We start from the raw sequence: 17,907 nt of genomic DNA, 5'->3' as shown, positions 1-17,907 counted from the left end.
TAATTCCAAGACAACGGTTCTCTGAACACCCAGACGGAGCTTGAGATGCCGATCTATGCATTTCGTTTGATCAGGTCTTCTGCAACCTTCTCGGCAGCGATAACGGTACCGGTCTCCGGACCCGCAGTGAAAAAGCCATGGAGTTTTACCACGTAAACAACATGCAGCTTCTCTGGCGCTTCGAAGTCGACGACTGATTTGCTTCCGTCGAGGACACAGTCAGTCCCGAGATGAGTGGTGCCAACCCAGTGACTGCCGATGCGGTCAATATTCACCGCCTGTGAAAATGATTCTTGACAGCTTGGATTCACTCTGACGTTTGGCATTGAATGAGATGATTACGACTTTGGGCGTATACTCTTATATCTTGACCCGAAGCTGGGTTGATGATCATGGTTGCAGGAATGGAAGGAATTGCCTCGCCGACTTCACTAACAGTAAGGTAATGACAAAGGCCTCGTAATCGTTGTTTCCGCCTTCATTGGAATAGTGCGCTATTGAACTCACAGTTCACTATGTCCGGGTGCTCAAAGAGAATGTTCGTCTGGTATGGACTAGCCGAAGAGACAAAGGGAATACAACATGAAGCATTACGCTGAAATGGTTGTCTTGGTCGTCGAAGTCATATCTAACTGGAAGGTCGATCCATTGAGCAGAGTCGATGGGTGGTCAGCTTCGGCTTTCTGCACAAGCTCGAGCAGATCATTCGGACCAATTCCGCTTATCAGGACTTGTGGGTAGCAGATTCACCAATTTGAAGAAGAAAGGCCCTCACTCTGAAACATAATTTTGGCTGTACCAAAATTCCAGCAGAAAGAACAAGACGGCCGCCAGCTACAAGCTTGACAGTACCATTGAACCCGCCATCATCGGCAGACTCCATTTTGTGTGTCAGTGACAGTATCTCAGCTTCTCTACACCCTGGTGACAAGAGTATTAATGCAAAGCTTGAAGTTATTGCGAGCTGCTGATGAAACGAAAAAAATCCCCGTCAAGCCCCTCCGCTCTCTGTGCAGGAAGAAGTACTTTGATTATGACACAGTCCTGTTCTTAGTATTTGGCTCATTATAGCTATTGAGGAGAATGATCCATGAACCCTTAGTTAATTAACCCTTTCTGCTGACTTCTTGTTGATGGCACAACCATGTCAAAAATCAGCAGCAAGAACATTGGCAAGGACGGAGGACCCGATAATCATCAAAACATCAAAATGAAAGGGACGAGACTCGAACTCGCGCGGGTTGCCTCACCAGGAAACAGATGTTAAGCTGACCTTAACCTGGCGCCATAACCAACTCGGCCACCCTTCCGGTTGATGATCTCAGAGGCAGCTTTGCTTACATGAACGGAGAAGCAGATGGCAACGAGCATCACCCGTGGCTTTGTCCTGCGTTGCGTTCCTATCTTTTCGACGCTGTTTGAATTTGAATTGTGGCTTGCCAGTACTCACTTGCGCAAGGGTGTGCGCTCTATTGAAAAGGCGTGGATAGTTGAACAAGAACGCGCTCGCATTGATGCACCCGCAAGTAGGATTTCTGTGAGTGAATAGCGATGCCTGCAATCACTCCTCTTATGATACAGGTCCAACCATAATGCCTTGTCTGAATATGTAGAATTTTTCAAACAAAAGTCAATAGGAAGTCAACCCACAAAGAGCCGGAATTGCATCCTCCCGCCCAGAGCTTCGCCATACGGTCCAGCTGCGTCAAGCAGCTCGGTTCAGCCAGCTCTATGATGACCTGCAGGATGTCGTCGCCGGCGAGTTAAAAAGTTGCCTGCACCTGCGCGGCCGCGCAGCTAGTTCTATTTCGACTAAGTATGAAGAAAAAGCTTGGTCCTAAGTCAAACAATTCTCGGTGAGCCTCTGAGTGCTAGAAACAAGATCGTACATTGAGCTGGAGATTTCAAACTTTGTTAAAGAACAAAGAAGCGTAGTAGTGGCTGAAGCTGAGACCATCAATAGGAAACATCTGATCATTGATGCACGAGGCGAGATAATACACCATTTCGATATCAACCGGAGGCAACGTCTCCTCAGACAATGATATTACATGAAGTTTCTCTGTTTGCACGGCACATTTTCCAGACTGGAGCCAGCTCGTCTGAATGATATTTGTTTCCAGTTCCGGGTGTCACTTGGTCACATCCACACATCTCTGCGGCAGCCTTAGAGGGTATGACAAATTCTTGGATATCTGGAGCGGTAGCACTAATTTCAGAGATCCGATCGCGGAAACGATAGGCATACCATTTATTTGGACTAGCCGCATAGATCAGACAGATCCGACCGAAGAATGGATTCCTTTCAGGGCAGAGCATGCAAACTGCACTAGCCACGATGATACCTCCATCCTTATTTAGGGACAAGTTCAACATGGCTAGAGTTCAACTTCTTACGCCTTTCAGCCTTGCATTTGCGTCTAAGTTGTAACAATTCCACATGCATCTCATTAACTTTGCAGGATTCACAGTACCTTGCTGAGAGGTTGAGTTCATCCCAAGGGACGGGCGAAGAACCTGTGTTTTTCGTTTGGTCTAGCATAGCTGACGCAAATAAACCTGGAGGCTAGCTGCACTTCTTCTCTTCGTTTTCTCCGGATTTTCTGTGAGTTCAAGTCTCTAAACGATTAATAATGGGTCCTCATAGCAGAAATAGTATAAACAACATATCTAGAAAGTCTAGAGCTAAGATTGCTCTCGGTCCTTAACCACTTCTTTTTTCAGAAGACGAGTTTTATATCGAGCTTTCCTCCTACTCCCATCTCATTAAGCCATAAGCAAGGTAAAAAGATGGGGAGGCGCAGTCGTAATAAAAAAGCCATGACATCTTCTTGTTGCCTCTAGGTTACCTTCGACTTGCAGTTTCATTGACTACCCAAGTATTGGACCAGGCCTCTCGTTATGACAACTAGTGAAAGTTGTTGGCGCATCGTCCATGCAGTCATGGTTGTAGTGGTTCAAGAGTCCACGTTTCCCAACGGCGCAGTAGTAATCCTCGGGCTCCCTCTCCAATCTTTGAAAAAGCAGATTTGGAGTGTGCTAGCTTGTTGAATGCTAGGTCCTCAAGGCCTATCTGATTACACTATAATCACTATGCAGTAATATTGATCCCATCCATCAAGCCACTGGCCCGCCAATCTTCCAGGAATCTCACATAGGCATGTATTCCAAGAGGGAATGGTGCTCCTCTGGCCAACTTCATTTGCGCCTCCGGCGAGACCTTTTCTCCTTCGTTATTCAAGTAGCTTGGTGTACAGACAGACATGCTGGAGAACCAGGCCGCACGCTGCATGATGAGGCCTACGTATGCCTCTTCACCCTCGGGCGTGCTCTCAATAACCACTTTATTGGTGCTGTTCCCTGCACGCTTCCTCGCTTCGGCAAGAATGTATGCGCAGTGCTGAGAGAGAATGTCCTGGACGTACGCAAAGTTGACCGTGGCGCCAATCTGTAGGGGGCCGCTCAAAAACAAGTTTGGGAATCCATGGGTGAGCACGCCGTGAAGCGTGGACGGGCCCTTGCCCGACCACTTCTCCGACATGAATTTACCGTTTCTGCCCTTGATCGCCATGTTAGATCTACCCGATGGCTCGGCCATGTCTGCTGCAGGCGCCCTGTAGCCGGTGCTCAGCACGATAACGTCGAGCGGATAGTCTGTACCACCAACCACAAGTGAGTTTTTGGTGGCGTGGTCAACCCCCTTGCCGTTCGTATCAACAAGGTGAACGTTTGGGAGGTTGAAAGCCGAAAGATAGTTATCGTGGAAGGTCGGTCGCTTGCACCATACTGGGTACCACGGCTTCAGAGCCTCAGCAACTGAATTGTCCTTTACAGTCTCCTCGACTCGGCGCCGAATTCTCTCAGACCTCGGCGCATCCAAAGCGAGTAGATTTCCAATGTGACCAGGAATCTCCTCTATCCCAACAGGATTCTCGTGCGGTGCGCCAATGAGGCCCCTGTAGGACTTCAGTCTCGTCCAACCATCATCTACCAAATTCTCTTCCGCTTCGCCACCGGTAACAAAGACATTGAAGTTGTCCATTCGACGCCTCTGCCAACCCCGGCAGTTGGCAATCTTCTTCCATTCCTCTGGATTCGTAGGTCTCTGACCTCTCTCGTCCACGGATGACGGCGTTCTCTGGAAGACATAGAGCTCCTTTGCCCATTTGGCCAGTTGCGGAACGAGTTGAATGGCAGTCGCACCCGTGCCAATGATGCCAACTCGTTTCCCCTCAAGGCCAGTGAGCTGGACGTTCTCGAGGTCCTCCGAATTTCCGCCAGTGATGTTGTAATTCCATCGTGCAGTGTGGAACATGTCACCCTCAAAAGCCTCCAGATTCTTGGCCGCTTTGGGGTGGTTCAGAACACCATTGGCGAGAACAACGAATTGCGATTGGACCGTCATCGTGATGGGCGACTCATTCGGGCCGCGGACTTCTTCAATGACCACGATCCACCGCTTCGCGTCCTCGTCCCACTCGTAACTCTTGATCTGCGAGCGGAAGACGGCCTTGTCCGTCAGGTCCCACGTTTCGGCCATCCGGTCCGCGTGAGCCCGCAACTCGTTTCCGTACGAATACCTGTGCTTCGGAACATAGCCCGTCTCCTCAAGCAGCGGCATGTAGGTGTACGACTCGACGTCGCACATGAGACCGGGGTAACGGTTCCAGTACCACGTGCCACCAAAGCCACCTGCAGCATCGACGAGGCGAATGTCATCGGGCTTGAAGCCGGCCTGAATGAACCTGATGGCAAAGAGCAGGCCTCCATAGCCTGCACCTAGGATGATGAATTTGACCTCGTCGCCGTCCCTGAGATTTGGTGTCTGGGCGTTGAGCTTCTCGTGATCGACCCATGGGTCCTGTGCCAGTTTGCTGAACTGCGCGTCCGACTCTATCTCAATATACTGCGCGTTGCCGTCAGACCGCTGGCGCTTCTCCCTCTCTTCTGTGTACTTCTTGTTGAGGGCCATGAAGTCGAGGGTGGTGGCCCCGGCCGCGGTGTCTGTTGTGATCTGTGGAGGCGCGGCCATGTTGGCGATGATTTTTCAGGTTAAAGGGAGTTGTAGTTGAGGTAGGTGAACCTGCTCTGGGGCCTAGCCTGCACCTGCGAGGAGGCGAATCGTCTAGTTTTGAGTCGACGAGACGTACGGGAACACATGCGGGGACAATCCAAGCGGTCTCCTCAAACAGCTCCAGTGACATCTTCTATGCTGGCGCTCATCATCTGATCTCTAATAGGGTCCCCCATGAGGGGGGCCAAGCATCCCCGCGTACAACGACATATCCGAGCCAGGGCGTGCTTGCGGATCTTCGTATTGAAGCTGCAACCTATGGATCAGTTGGGGACTATTATGAGCCTGTGGCGCCATTGTTCCCTCGGCCAGGAGGGTCCAATTCTTTAAGACCAACGCGGAAGTATTCGTATTCGTTTGTCGTTTGTCCAGTGCACCATGAGCGACGTCGCTTAAAGAAGTACGGTAGTCGTTGGTTGTTCTGATCCTGTGCTGGACCGAAGTGATCGTGGGATCTGCAAATGCCCGCCGATCTAAGGTCCGGCTCCTGCCCCGCCTGTCGTCCAAAGATGGCCTGATTTGACAATCTACGAGCGGCCTGTTGGTATTGGCTCAGAGATGTTGACAGAGGGTTGGCGGACGAACTAGTAACTCGTATGTACCCTCCTGGCGAGTGGCCCATATACTGCTGCACCATGGAACCAGGGTGTCTTTTTCCAACGGCATGATGCAGGTTTGTTTGCCTTGTTTGCCCCCTGCAGAGAGCTCGGCTTCGATTCACAACGCGACTGGCCCACCGCTACGAGACCGAAACCGATCAGACCACTCCGTCAATGGGTAGTTGCCGTTAGGTTGCGCGGACGCCCAGCGCCCAGGTTTGCAACTGACACAAGACTTAATCAGCATTCACTCAGTACTGGCGGGCAATGTTCTCGTTTGTGCGCCTGTCTGAAGTAAGCGAAAATGTTCCGGCGGTGTGGGTTCGAACATTGAAGCTAGGATAAAGCTAACACCAACTTTAAAGTCTATGAAGCGGAGAAGGGGACGGCTGCGCCTATCTCAAAACTATGCCGGCGACATTCCTGCGCTTGGGCTTAAGGGCCGTGTCTGAGGTACGGAACAATGAGGTGCCACGGCGCAGATCACTGTATAAAGTACTTAGGCATCGGCTTTAGACAAGAATCCCCGATTCAGTCAATGGAACTCATCTTCCTTGTAGTCACTTCCAAGTGTGATCTGAATGCCCAACCCATCCCAGCTTAAAGCTTCGTATGCTCTCAGTCGGAGGTCAATAGAAAGGGCTGCCCCAAGGTCTACTTGAACCTGCAGCTCCAGGGTTGGGCTTGGATCACCATTCTCGACTGTTAATTAACGGACTGATCATTAATGAACTTTCTATCCACTTTCATCCCCGTCCCATCCCTGGCTATCCCCTGTCCACCTGGACCCCCCACCTGGATTTAACCCCTCAAGCGTGGATTCTATTCCTCAAGCGAAGCGAAGGGTTTGCTGCCTTCAGAGAGGCTGGGTATGGTCTAGGCTCCAGCTTACCAGAACATTTTATCTGGACGCTTGGCGAATACGTCGACTGACACTTCAGCTGTTCAGCGAGAAAGACCCGGAGGTGAGATCCAAATTTCATCTCGAACTCGCTAATCGGGCTCGACTTTTGAACGCTTCGACGTCATGACTTCAGCATCAGCAATGGATTTCGACCTTCCTGACTACGATGACCTCCCGATCGTCGCAGGTATGCCCAAGGGCTGTGCCTGGGGCCTTTTCGACAAGGATGGAAAGAAAGACCTATATGGAACCTTGAACTTGCTCACTCCTGGAGTTATCAAAGCTGCCGGCGCTGAAATCCGTGATGGCGTGTCCATCTCGTTGAAGTCAGATGCCAACATGACCCAGTTTCCTTCAACGAACGTTCCATAGCTAACGCTGCACTAGCTGGCCTCTCGATAGTATGAACAAGTTGGGCATCCCAGGACGTAGGCAATCAGTGCACAAGGTACATTCCCTGCAGGCAACCGGACTAAGTCAAGGGACTGGCTGGGACGATGAACTGGAGTTCAACACCCAAGGCAGTAGCCAGTGGGACAGCCTTGTTCACTGGCAGCATCAACCGACGGGAATGGCCTATAACGGCTTCAAGCCGACAGAAGAAGAACTATCGGCGACCTCCACCGCATCCAACAAGATGCCTACCATCGACCACTGGCATGAGAGAGGTGGCGTAGTGGGCCGCGGAGTGTTGATTGACTACAAGGCGTATGCCGATGCTAAGGGGATCGACTATCACCCCATGGACGGCTACCGCATCACCATCGAGGACATTGAGGCTGTTGCCGAACACCAAGGCTTGGAGTTCAAGCAAGGCGACATTTTCTTGCTCAGAACGGGAATCACCGAGATCATAGACGAGCTGACACCGGAGGATTTCGCCAAGTTGGGGCAGTACAAGTTGTCCGGCGTGCATGGCACGGAGGAGACGGCTAAATGGTTCTGGAACAAGCATTTTGCTGCTGTTGCTGGCGATTCCAATGCTTTTGAGGCATTCCCCCCTCTCAAACCTGACGGAACTCTGGCGGAGATCACTGGCCTTGGTATGTTTTTGTTATTGTTGCAATATCCTGGGAGAACACATGTACCAATGAAGGACGACTTTAGCTAACTCTGATCGCAGTTCTCCATCCCTACTTTTTGAGCCTCTTCGGCATGCCCATTGGCGAGCTGTGGGATCTCAGCCGTCTGTCGGCGTACTGCAAGAAGACGGGGAGGTATTCATTCTTTTTGACTTCTGCGCCGATGAACGTCTCCTGCCTTGTAGGATCGCCGCCCAACGCTCTGGCCATTTTCTAGAATCTGGGTCAACGGGAACTTGAAGCATGGAAATGATTTTAGATGAACGAAGTCTATGTGAGCTCAAAAGGCAAGAACAGCATTTCAGAGCTCAATGGAATTGAATTAAAACCTGAGGTCAAGCCTCTTTAAAAGTGTATGAGGCTCGGCTGAGTCTTCGTCACGTGCAACTACAAGTACCTAATGTGTTGCTACATGTAAGGTAGTATTCTCGCACCTTACTTCACTCAATCTACGTCGTGGATGACTACGCACACGAAAAAAGGCTGGGCTTCATGAGGCTTATAGAATTTCTGTGACATTGTGTCTTGCACCGAAATGTTTGACATAGCTTCAAAATTGCCACGAAGTTGACTTATTGCTTTCACACATGGGAACGTATCGAACTCGATGAATGCAAACACGCGTTATCATTGACAGCTAAATTGGTATCAAACGTTCTTTTCCCACCAAAGAGTTCAAGGCTTCCGTCCATGCAACACAACACCTGACATCGCAAGCTATCTATCCTGATCCTATACAGAATAAAAGCGGTAAAGAACTCGCAGACATCAAAGCCATGAAAACGCCCACCAAAAGTATCATACCCTCCTCATTGCATGGCAGCAAAGACGAAGCCGGCAGCAGCGACAGCGGCAACAGCAATACCAGTTTCCTTTGGTCCGGCGTTCTGGCTAGCGGTAGTAGCGGCACCGGTAGCAGCGGCACCGGTCGCCTTGGCCTCGGTCGCCTCAGCACCGGTTGCCTCGCTAGTGAGCGCAGCCAGCCTGCTGCTGCAGTAGCCGCCAGAAGCCAGAAGGCCCTTGACCTCGGCCGAGATGATGGGGATATCGGTACACTCGTGCCACGCGTTCCGCATCTCCGACATGTGGGCGGTCTGCCACGACATCAAGGCGTTGGACCAGGAAGTATACACGGCGCTCATGGAGTCGGTGACGGAGACGGTGCTGCAGGGGTCTACCGCGGAATTGGCAATGGCTGCGGTGGCGGCCCACTCCTCGAGGTCGGCGGGTGGCGTGGGTAGGGGGTCGGAGCCGGTGACGGCGTCAACGAAGGCCTTGAGAGCGTTCGTGCACTCGGGCGTGCCGCGGGCTTCAAGGACTTGGATGATCTTGGTAGGCTCGATTCTCTTGTTGAGCTTGAGGTGGACGTCGCCCGCGGCGGCGGCGGTTGCGGCGAGAGCGCCGAGGATGACGGTAGCAACGCGCATGGTTATCAGAAGACAAGGGTCGAGTAAGAGGATGCTTTGACTGCTTCGAGACACAAGGGGTCTTTGGAAATTGACAGAGTCTGTGGAAAGCTAGTCGTGATATTTAACTGACGGAACGACGGAACCGAAACGTCCGCCTTCAACACTGGAATAGTGTCAGAATTTATACTTGGTTCTTCTCAATCTATCATGGGCTGATGCCTACGAGCAACCAAAGATACCCTTGCTCGATGACTCCAGCGAGGAAATGAATTTTTGAGGTCCAAGCCGACGACTTTCCATTCCAGGTTAACCCAATGGCACCCAACAACATTATTTCCGCCAAGCTTCGCGCTGTGCCGCCCGGCTGCCTACGAAGCGCATGTTGGCGCTGATTGGGGGTCCAGATGCAGGCTGATTGATGGGGCGGAAGGGGGCGGTTGGCCAGAGTCTGACCCCGTAATGAATTTCTGAGTGCTCAACCCTGGTTCTGATCAGCCAAGGAAGAAAGCTGTCTTGCTCGGCGTTTGGGCGGTGAAGAGCATCACGAGGGGAGGCTCAGGGGTTGGATACCTGTGGCATCTTTCTGTCATATCGAGCGATGGTAGTTTTGTCACACAGCCATTCCCTGAATGCTGTGCCGTTCGTGTTGTTCTCCCACGTGAAAGACTCGATGAGTGTCACACAATGTACAAACCGAATGAGCTGGGTTGGCTGCTACTTTTGGGTTAGATCATCCGGATTGGCCTCAAATTTTATGTCAGGGGTTCGAGTTTAAGCGGAGCTGTTTCCGTACCTGCATGGAACGGTGTCCGTACCGAGACCCTTGAGCCAAATCCGCCGTTTGCTGACATGGGTTACCAAAGTCCCAATCTTTAAGCAAGACCGGTTTCTAATTCGCGCCAATCACACCGAATGGTTGTCACAACTGAGAGATTATTAGGTTCGAAGAACGAATTTATTGACGTGGTGAGCGCCGACTCCGGTCAAGATAGGAGCGCAATAAGGCTGATTTAGGCGGACCCTGCACGATGTTACGTACGACTGGTAGCTTGGGCTGGTCAGATTCAAGTACATTATCGAATACTATTATCGAATACCATGGAGACAACACAATCCCGCATGGATTTATTACAAGTTAATTGAAAGAAAGTTGGAAGAGATCGTCTCTCATCAGAAATCTTTAGATAGCTCTTTAAGAACGAGGTAAGCAAGGTTTCTCCATCAGATTGACACTCCAATCATCATACGCAACACAGATATCAAGACCCTTCAGCTCAAAGACCTGTTAAATTACAGCGAGGGAGTTTGGTTCCTTCTGATGTTTACCAATAATCTCGTCGGCTTACCGACTTTATGTTATAGCCATAACACCACTGTCAATGGCAATGTCCTCAGAGTTTTGACGGAATATGACAGCTTGTTAATATTGACGAATAAAAAGAGCCTGTAGACCCGAACTATTATAGACAAAATGATATGTGTGATTGGCGAATGGTAGCCGAAGATTGATGAAGTGGACGGTCGCGTTACAATCACCGAGATACTTGCAAACACTGTTCATACGAGGTTCGGGAATAGAAGACATTCTTCGACAGGGAGGACGATGGGGCGAATAATATCAATAGCATAACTCAGATCACAATTGTCATAAATCTGAATAAAGAGATGAATAAACCAGGAATTAATTTGATGATGTTAGCTGAATTAATAATTTTTTGCTCGAGATTATGAGCTAGATCGCATCTGTTACTACAGTAGTGTCTTTATAAAGACATGGAATGGTAAACACACGGGAATTGGATTTGACACCACACTCCGAATCGAATGCAAGTTCAAATCTTGAACTACATGACGATGAGACGCATCTTATATCCGTGACTAAAGCAGCTGAAAGCTTGTCGTTATCAATTAATCGACATTTAACCCGGAGCGTTCACTAAATCGTCCTTGGCGTCAGGTTGAATGATTTCGACTCTTTACTGAGCACCTGAAAGCTTGTATTAATATTGGATCAAGGCGGAAAGACGGGATGACCTTCCAATCAGACCTTGAAAGAGTGTCTGCAGTAACGAGTCTAGGCACCCGCATCCCTAGTCTAGAAACGGGACGCAGCATGATCACTACTCGCATCCAGCGATGGATCTCTTAAGAGAGCATTGCAACGTAATTGGATCGGATTCAGTCCAGAATCCATACAAAAGAAGCAATATGGCAATCACTGAATCAGGACTACTACACTTATCAGGTTCTGCTATACCCTTCTTTATGGCTCAATCTACTAAATAACCCTGCTAAGTAGTCATTTAGGTGAGGAAGGCCTCTGCGATCGATGAACGCATGTACGTATCACTCGCCTTGTGCATCTTTCATCATCTTACTGATCAACAGCTCGAACTGTATCGCTCCGCTAATTTCGAGCGTCGTTGGTTACACCAGTGAATACGGCCGGCGATATCACGCCTTCAGTCCAGGTAGTGAGGCAAATAGCCATCCGAAGCACCTTTCGAAATGACTCTACGCCCTCTGCTAGCATATTCCATACCGAACGATGACGTGTGGGCTTCATTATCCTTACCGCGATATAGCTGACCGATCACTAATGCTTCTTGACTACAGGCCAAGACGGAACGTATTGACATGTGCCATGCATTGATGGTGAAGGCGATCGGATCAAAGCTTTACTTGGCGCCTCTCGAAGAGCCCAAAGTGCACAGGATCTTTGATATCGGGACTGGAACTAAGTTAAGTGGGTAGGGATCATCTGCTGCGGCGCACTCGGTGGCTGACCAGATAACTCACAGGGGCTCTTGAGATCAGCGATGTTTTAACGGACGCCGAGGTTATTAGAAACGACCTCAGCGCCATGCAGCCGAGTGGGTGAGTCTTATGAAGAGCCATGTGCTCAGTCACTCCAATTCCAGATCTCAAAGTCAAGACGGGATTGTCGTGATGAATACTATCTCAAGGGCCCCATCCAACGTCCGATTTGAATTTGACGACGTTGAAAACCCTTTGGGTGAGCAAGCCTACGACTACATCATATGCTGATACATGGCCAGCTCAGTCCCAGATTGGCCGACGTTCGTGAAGAATATCGATAAGTGAGCACAAATTCTCCACCAAACCTTGCGCTCCAATTCAGAGAAGGAATGAGGTTCATGTGTTATATCCTGCGAGTGCGATGAATGCAGTGCGGAGGGGATGAAGAAGTTGAAATGGGAACCGGAGAACAGCATGACGTCTAAGCACAACGTTGCGCTTGGTGCATGTTCTTACACATCACTCTGATATCAACAAGAAAGCAATTAACGGGGTGCCGTCTCTCTGCCGTCCAACCTCTGTCATCATCATTCAGGACATCCCAGTGATGGCGTTGAGAGTGGTGGGGTTTGAGTGGGCGGCAAGATGCGGGAGAAGTTTGTGAAAATACCAAACCATTGGGCGAACGGACCAGTTTCTGAGTTTTTTGGTGGGAACACCTGCGGAGGCGACATGCGTAAATTTCGTCACGCAGATCGAACCCTAAGGCTTTGCTCGGAACAACTGCACACACAGAACTTGACCGTGGTTCGCGATCCTGTTGGTTCCGGCATTCCTAGTTATTCCGTCCATATGCAGCAAACAGCAGGCCGGCCTTTTTTTCAACTTCGACCATACGGGGGCTGGTTCAGATATACATCGGTTGGCAGTCATTTCGAACTGTTCTGGCCCGATACTTTGAACAATCACATCAACGCTGATTGTGTGACGCTAGCATCATTCATCTAAAATGGCGCACCAGAACGGCGGAAATACGGTCTTGCTGACTGAAGAAGAATCCCAGCGTATTCGAACCACCGTACAAGAAACACAAAAGAAATGTTCAACGCAAAAGGGCAACGCCAGAGAGTTTCGGGATGCCCACGCTACCGTTAGCCAGGCGACGGGCACCTCTCTCATGATGGACATGGGCCAGATGACTGGACAGAGTCAGGACACAATACCAGCTCTCGGCGTTGGTCAGGCTTACCCTCCAAGCACCGCATCTCTAGAGGACTTGAAGCCCATGGCATTTTCCGAACTCACAATAGACACACATCACCGTGGTCGTTCTTTGACCGTGAAACGTGCTAGCCGCTGCCCGGTGGTGGCCCTTGCTGCCCGATCCTGGACCGTAGTCCAAGATGAGGAAGAAAAGGAGACGGAGCGTTTGGAGATGGTCCTGCATAAGACAACAGACGGCGAAGACACCCTCGAGTCGGCACGGCGTTTCGTCATCAAGGAGCCGTACTTCACCCTGACTGAAGAGGGTGAGGCCACATTACGGATCGATCACCCTTCGGACCTTGTCATTATCAGGGAGGAGATTGTGAAAGGCAGTTTGACCGAGCTCGAAGACGGAGCCAAAGGGGAGGAAATTGCAAAGAAGTGCAAGGACAAGGGTAATGCGGCGCTGCAGAAAAAGGATCTCCCGCTCACTCGGACAAGCTACTCCCAGGGACTCAAGGTTGCCAGGCAAGAGCCTGTCCAGAAGACGAACCCGGACATCGCACGAGACATTGCGCGAAACCGGGCTCACGCGCATCTGCTGATGGACCGACAAGACGAAGCCATCGCCGACGCAAAGGCCTCTCTCATCGGCGCTGACGACCAAAAGTCCAAGGAACTCGACAGCAAGGCCTACTTCCGCGCCGGCAGCGGTGCTTACAACCTCGGCCAGTTCGAGGAGGCCAAGAAGTATTTTGAAGAGGCCCACAGACTCGCCCCCGCAGAGAGGGGCGCGGCTGTCTACCTGCGCAAGGTCGAGATGCGGCTTCGCGAACAGGAAAAGGGATCGTATGACCTGCAGAAGATCAGGGCCAACCTCTCCCGAGTCTCTCCACGAGCTGATGCAGCAACCTTCACAGCCAAGACTGAGGTGAAGGAGAGCAAGGGCCGAGGCCGTGGCTTGTATGCGACCTGCGATATTGCAGTTGGGGAGATAGTCATGGCCGAGAAGGCTTTTTGTGTAGTCTGGGGTCACGAAAGCGAGGTTTTGACCGCCATGACCTATGATGTCCGCGACGACAAGATTAGGGTGGCGCCCGTCGGCTTGACCAAGGCCATCTCGCAAAAACTCCTGCGCAACCCTTCCCAGATCGCGAGGGTGCTTGATCTCTACGGAGACTACCAAGGCGAAGGTAAAACGGTGTCCGAGACGCCAGAGGGCCCGGTAGTCGACGTCTTCCGAATCCACGACATTGTCTCTCGCAACGCCTTTGGTCCCGGCGGCCAGTACGGCGAAGAAGGCGCCAGGAACGCGAGCACCGGTCTCTGGGTCTGGGCAGCCTACATCAACCACTCTTGCATCGCCAACGCCAAGAAGGACTACATCGGTGACCTCATGGTCCTCCGCGCGCTTCGACCGATTGCAAAGGGAGAGGAAATCTTCCACAGCTACGATGAGTTGAGCAACTACGAGGCTAGACAAAAGGCTCTCATGACGACGTGGGGCTTCGAGTGTAACTGTGCGCTCTGCTCCGGCGAGAGGACCGACGACGCCAAGTTGCGCCAGAAGCGGCACATGCTGGTCAATGACGCGGATGACTTTGTTTCGACGACGCACTGGACCAACGCGAAGAGGATCACCATTGCCAAGGCTCAGCGTCTGGCGAGAGAAATCGATGCGACGTATGAAGACAAGAAGTACGAGGGCGTGCCTCGCCTGGCATCGGAGAGAGTTCGGGAATGGCTCACAAAGGCATCTCCTCGCAAGTGAAGGCATTCCTTGTTCTTTTTTGCATCATTGTTGATCGATTGGCCCGTATGATATTGGGTATAGATATCCGGAGATGAGAGGTCATATCGGGAAAAACTCCTAGTATATGTCGGGTGAGTGTTCGCGTTACATGTAGCCATAACGTTGTTACGCCTCGTCCATGATGCTTGTGAGTGAGTCTTAGTCTTTAAAGTTCTCACAACTAATACCAAATCGACCATGAACCACTCATACGAATGAAGTGCTTTGGTTTTTGTTGTTTACTACATGCATGGAGAGGCTGCGAAGATCTCGTCTGCCTCAAAAAGAGATTGGAGTGTTCCTCTCATTCACCGAAAAGAGGAGAGTCTGGGAAGCCCCGCAAGAGCTGCCTAGCCATATTCGCCAAAACTTCCATCTAGATTGGAGGAATGAAGCAAAACCACATGAGCACTTCGTTCTTGAAATTCTGTTGTCTTCAATATTTGTTTCTGTTCTTTCTACAGTTGTAGACGGGATTTTCTGTCATATGACCTAACAACTCGAGCAAGAGGAGGATGCAACCAAAGAAGCAGCGATTGAATGTGAACTCTGCGTCACAAGCAGCCGTGATAACTCTTTGCAAGACGGCTCGGTGAGTCGTCGTATTAAAGCCTACAATCTGGGGCGATCATAAGGCGATCCGGAAACGTGGTACGCTAGTCATGTCACGAGATACCGTGAGGGGGATGGCGGGAGTTTGTGGACAATAAGGGAATGACATGTTGAGAGCGGAACCGCATGGGTAAAGCGGAACCGCATCTCCTCATGTTGCACCGTGCCACCAACGCAATCCCAGGGAGATCGTCCCCCATGATCAATGAAAAGGTTCAGTCAGCCAATTGCGGAGGAAAGGTTTGGCATTCTACAGGCTTTCTGCGAACTTAGTCCTGGTTCCGGTGAATGCCGCGGCGAACCACAGACTCACAATCAGGTGCTTCCCCTCTTCTGCAGGCAATATCCCCACATTGTCCCCAGACGTCACGGAACGTCAGCACATCAGCTCACAGCCTGCTCGTCACTGATATGATCTGACAGTCTTCATCCAGAGACTCGGGACTGTTGGCTGCAGGATACATACCAAGCAATTTCCCAACTTCGCCATTGATGTGGTCACACGAAGTTTGCAAACTTTTTGACCTTGAATCCTATTCTGAAGTTAAATTAGCCCAGTAACTCTTACAAGTAGTCAAAGAACATCGTTCACCATGGCGGCTACTTCACGAGCTGCCAAAGCTTTCATGCTCCGAACCTCAAAATCAACACTACCTGCACTCACAGCCTCCAGCCGGGCGACGTGCTTCTCCCCAGCCTTGACTCGCACAAACTTGAGCCCTGCCGGCTCGCTATTGATGCGCCATCTCGCAACGATGAAAGCCCTCGTCTACGACGGTTCCAACTCAGTATCTTTGAAGGACAAGCCCCTTCCGTCCATTTCAAAGCCAACTGACGCCATCGTCAAAGTGACCAAAACAACTATTTGCGGCACAGATCTCCACATTCGCAAAGGCGACGTAGCGACATGCCAACCAGGCACGACATTGGGCCACGAGGGAGTGGGCATCATTCACTCGACGGGAGCTTCAGTTTCACGATTCAAAGAAGGAGATCGCGTCCTCATTTCATGCATCTCTAGCTGTGCCACGTGCGAGTACTGCCGCCGGGGTATGTACAGCCATTGCACGTCCGGCGGGTGGATCCTCGGAAACACCATTGACGGCACCCAGGCCGAGTACGTCCGCATTCCCCACGCCGAATCCAGTCTCCACCCGATCCCAGACGGCGCCGACGACGCCTCTCTGGTGATGCTGAGCGATATTTTCCCCACAGGACTGGAGTGCGGCGTGCTTAATGGCAAGGTGCAGCCGGGCGGCACTGTCGCCATTGTGGGCTCGGGCCCGATTGGTCTGGCGGCTATTATCACTGCTCAGATGTACTCTCCGTCTCAAATCATTGCCATTGATATGGACGCGAAGAGGCTTGACGTCGCACGGAAGTTTGGCGCGACGGAGACCATTGACAGCTCCAAGACAGATGCTGTCACCAAGGTGAAGGAGTTGACTGACGGCAAGGGTGCCGATTCGGTCATTGAAGCGGTGGGAATCCCAGCAACCTTTGATCTGTGCCAAAGTCTACTTGCCCCCGGAGGTGTCCTGGCCAACGTGGGAGTTCATGGAACCAAGGTGGACCTTCATCTCCAAAATCTATGGGACAAGAATATCTGTGAGTTCAAGGAAATCAGGCTATCAGGCCGATTGGAAACTTTGGTGTCTATTCTGACTCAAGCGTGCAGCAATCACAACTAGACTCGTGGACACGATAACGACGCCCATGCTTTTGAAACTCGTGCAGTCTGGCAAATTGCAGCCATCACAACTCATTACTCATCGTAAGTATATTTTCTGTTTCTGACAGAGAAAGAAACTAATGGGACTTCCAGACTTCAAACTTGGAGACATGGAGAAGGCATACGATACGTTTGGAGAAGCATCTAAGCATGGTGCTTTGAAGGTTGTGATTGATGTCGATTGAAATTTTGGGACCCATAAATTCTGGTTGGATCTCACAAGAAATAAGATGCAGCCTGACTCAAGTTGACAGTCCGGTGATTGGTGGTAGGCTTGATAGCCATTGTGGTTGGTACATGGGGAAGCATGGTCGCGTGGAGATAAGGAATGATACCATGATTGAAGTAGCTGCGGCTGTGAAACATCAAATTGTACATTAATTAATGCCTTCCACCAGTGTGATTATCAAGCTTGAAAAGGTGAAACTCGAAGTTCTGCGCTCTTTAGGTGCCGTAGTCGCAGCAAGTATCGATGAAAGCTTCGTCACAGGGAGGAGCTCGATGAAGCTGGTTATAATATCACCCGAGACTGGGTTTTGCTTACACGCCATCATTTCATACCTAGGCTATCCCGAGTGCCAAGCGCCTTTCAAAGCTGTAAAACTCTATGGAATGAAACCATCAGATACCAGAGGTATCCATCGCAATGCTTATCTAGATACATAGATTATAGATGCCGATTTTGTCCTCGCGATGTTATCTTACTTTTTTGAGCGCAGCTCCTATCCCGCGCAGAA

General features: G+C 50.7%; 7 protein-coding genes across 7 annotated transcripts; 4 read left to right on the top strand and 3 right to left on the bottom strand.

Annotated features, from left to right (window-relative positions):
* Window positions 1-53: 53 nt before the first annotated feature.
* Window positions 54-883, bottom strand: CORC01_06287 (uncharacterized protein; the record flags this gene model as incomplete). Its single annotated transcript, XM_022617928.1, has 3 exons — window positions 54-312; window positions 595-730; window positions 853-883. 3 exons carry the CDS (start codon window positions 881-883, stop codon window positions 54-56), a joined length of 426 nt encoding a protein of 141 aa, XP_022475645.1.
* Window positions 884-3,091: 2,208 nt separating this feature from the next.
* Window positions 3,092-5,032, bottom strand: CORC01_06286 (cyclohexanone monooxygenase; the record flags this gene model as incomplete). Its single annotated transcript, XM_022617927.1, has 1 exon — window positions 3,092-5,032. The coding sequence occupies one exon, from the start codon at window positions 5,030-5,032 to the stop codon at window positions 3,092-3,094; it is 1,941 nt and encodes a 646-aa protein (XP_022475644.1).
* Window positions 5,033-6,700: 1,668 nt separating this feature from the next.
* On the top strand, window positions 6,701-7,876 carry CORC01_06285 (uncharacterized protein; the record flags this gene model as incomplete). The annotated part of the gene is made up of 3 exons (XM_022617926.1): window positions 6,701-6,924; window positions 6,980-7,620; window positions 7,701-7,876. The coding sequence occupies 3 exons, from the start codon at window positions 6,701-6,703 to the stop codon at window positions 7,874-7,876; spliced, it is 1,041 nt and encodes a 346-aa protein (XP_022475643.1).
* A 592-nt stretch (window positions 7,877-8,468) lies between these two features.
* CORC01_06284 (uncharacterized protein) lies at window positions 8,469-9,086 on the bottom strand (the record flags this gene model as incomplete). Its single annotated transcript, XM_022617925.1, has 1 exon — window positions 8,469-9,086. The coding sequence occupies one exon, from the start codon at window positions 9,084-9,086 to the stop codon at window positions 8,469-8,471; it is 618 nt and encodes a 205-aa protein (XP_022475642.1).
* A 2,490-nt stretch (window positions 9,087-11,576) lies between these two features.
* CORC01_06283 (UMTA methyltransferase) lies at window positions 11,577-12,116 on the top strand (the record flags this gene model as incomplete). The annotated part of the gene is made up of 4 exons (XM_022617924.1): window positions 11,577-11,621; window positions 11,685-11,814; window positions 11,870-11,945; window positions 12,035-12,116. 4 exons carry the CDS (start codon window positions 11,577-11,579, stop codon window positions 12,114-12,116), a joined length of 333 nt encoding a protein of 110 aa, XP_022475641.1.
* A 721-nt stretch (window positions 12,117-12,837) lies between these two features.
* On the top strand, window positions 12,838-14,805 carry CORC01_06282 (tetratricopeptide; the record flags this gene model as incomplete). The annotated part of the gene is made up of 1 exon (XM_022617923.1): window positions 12,838-14,805. The coding sequence occupies one exon, from the start codon at window positions 12,838-12,840 to the stop codon at window positions 14,803-14,805; it is 1,968 nt and encodes a 655-aa protein (XP_022475640.1).
* Window positions 14,806-16,031: 1,226 nt separating this feature from the next.
* On the top strand, window positions 16,032-17,355 carry CORC01_06281 (alcohol dehydrogenase; the record flags this gene model as incomplete). The annotated part of the gene is made up of 3 exons (XM_022617922.1): window positions 16,032-17,046; window positions 17,117-17,212; window positions 17,264-17,355. The coding sequence occupies 3 exons, from the start codon at window positions 16,032-16,034 to the stop codon at window positions 17,353-17,355; spliced, it is 1,203 nt and encodes a 400-aa protein (XP_022475639.1).
* Between the last annotated feature and the right edge of the window lie 552 nt (window positions 17,356-17,907).

Source organism: Colletotrichum orchidophilum, assembly GCF_001831195.1.
Source record: "Colletotrichum orchidophilum strain IMI 309357 chromosome Unknown Scaffold_46.1, whole genome shotgun sequence".
Classification (NCBI taxonomy): domain Eukaryota; kingdom Fungi; phylum Ascomycota; class Sordariomycetes; order Glomerellales; family Glomerellaceae; genus Colletotrichum; species Colletotrichum orchidophilum.
The sequence above is the reverse complement of the archived record's forward strand: the minus strand, read 5'-3'. Positions and strand labels throughout refer to the sequence as shown.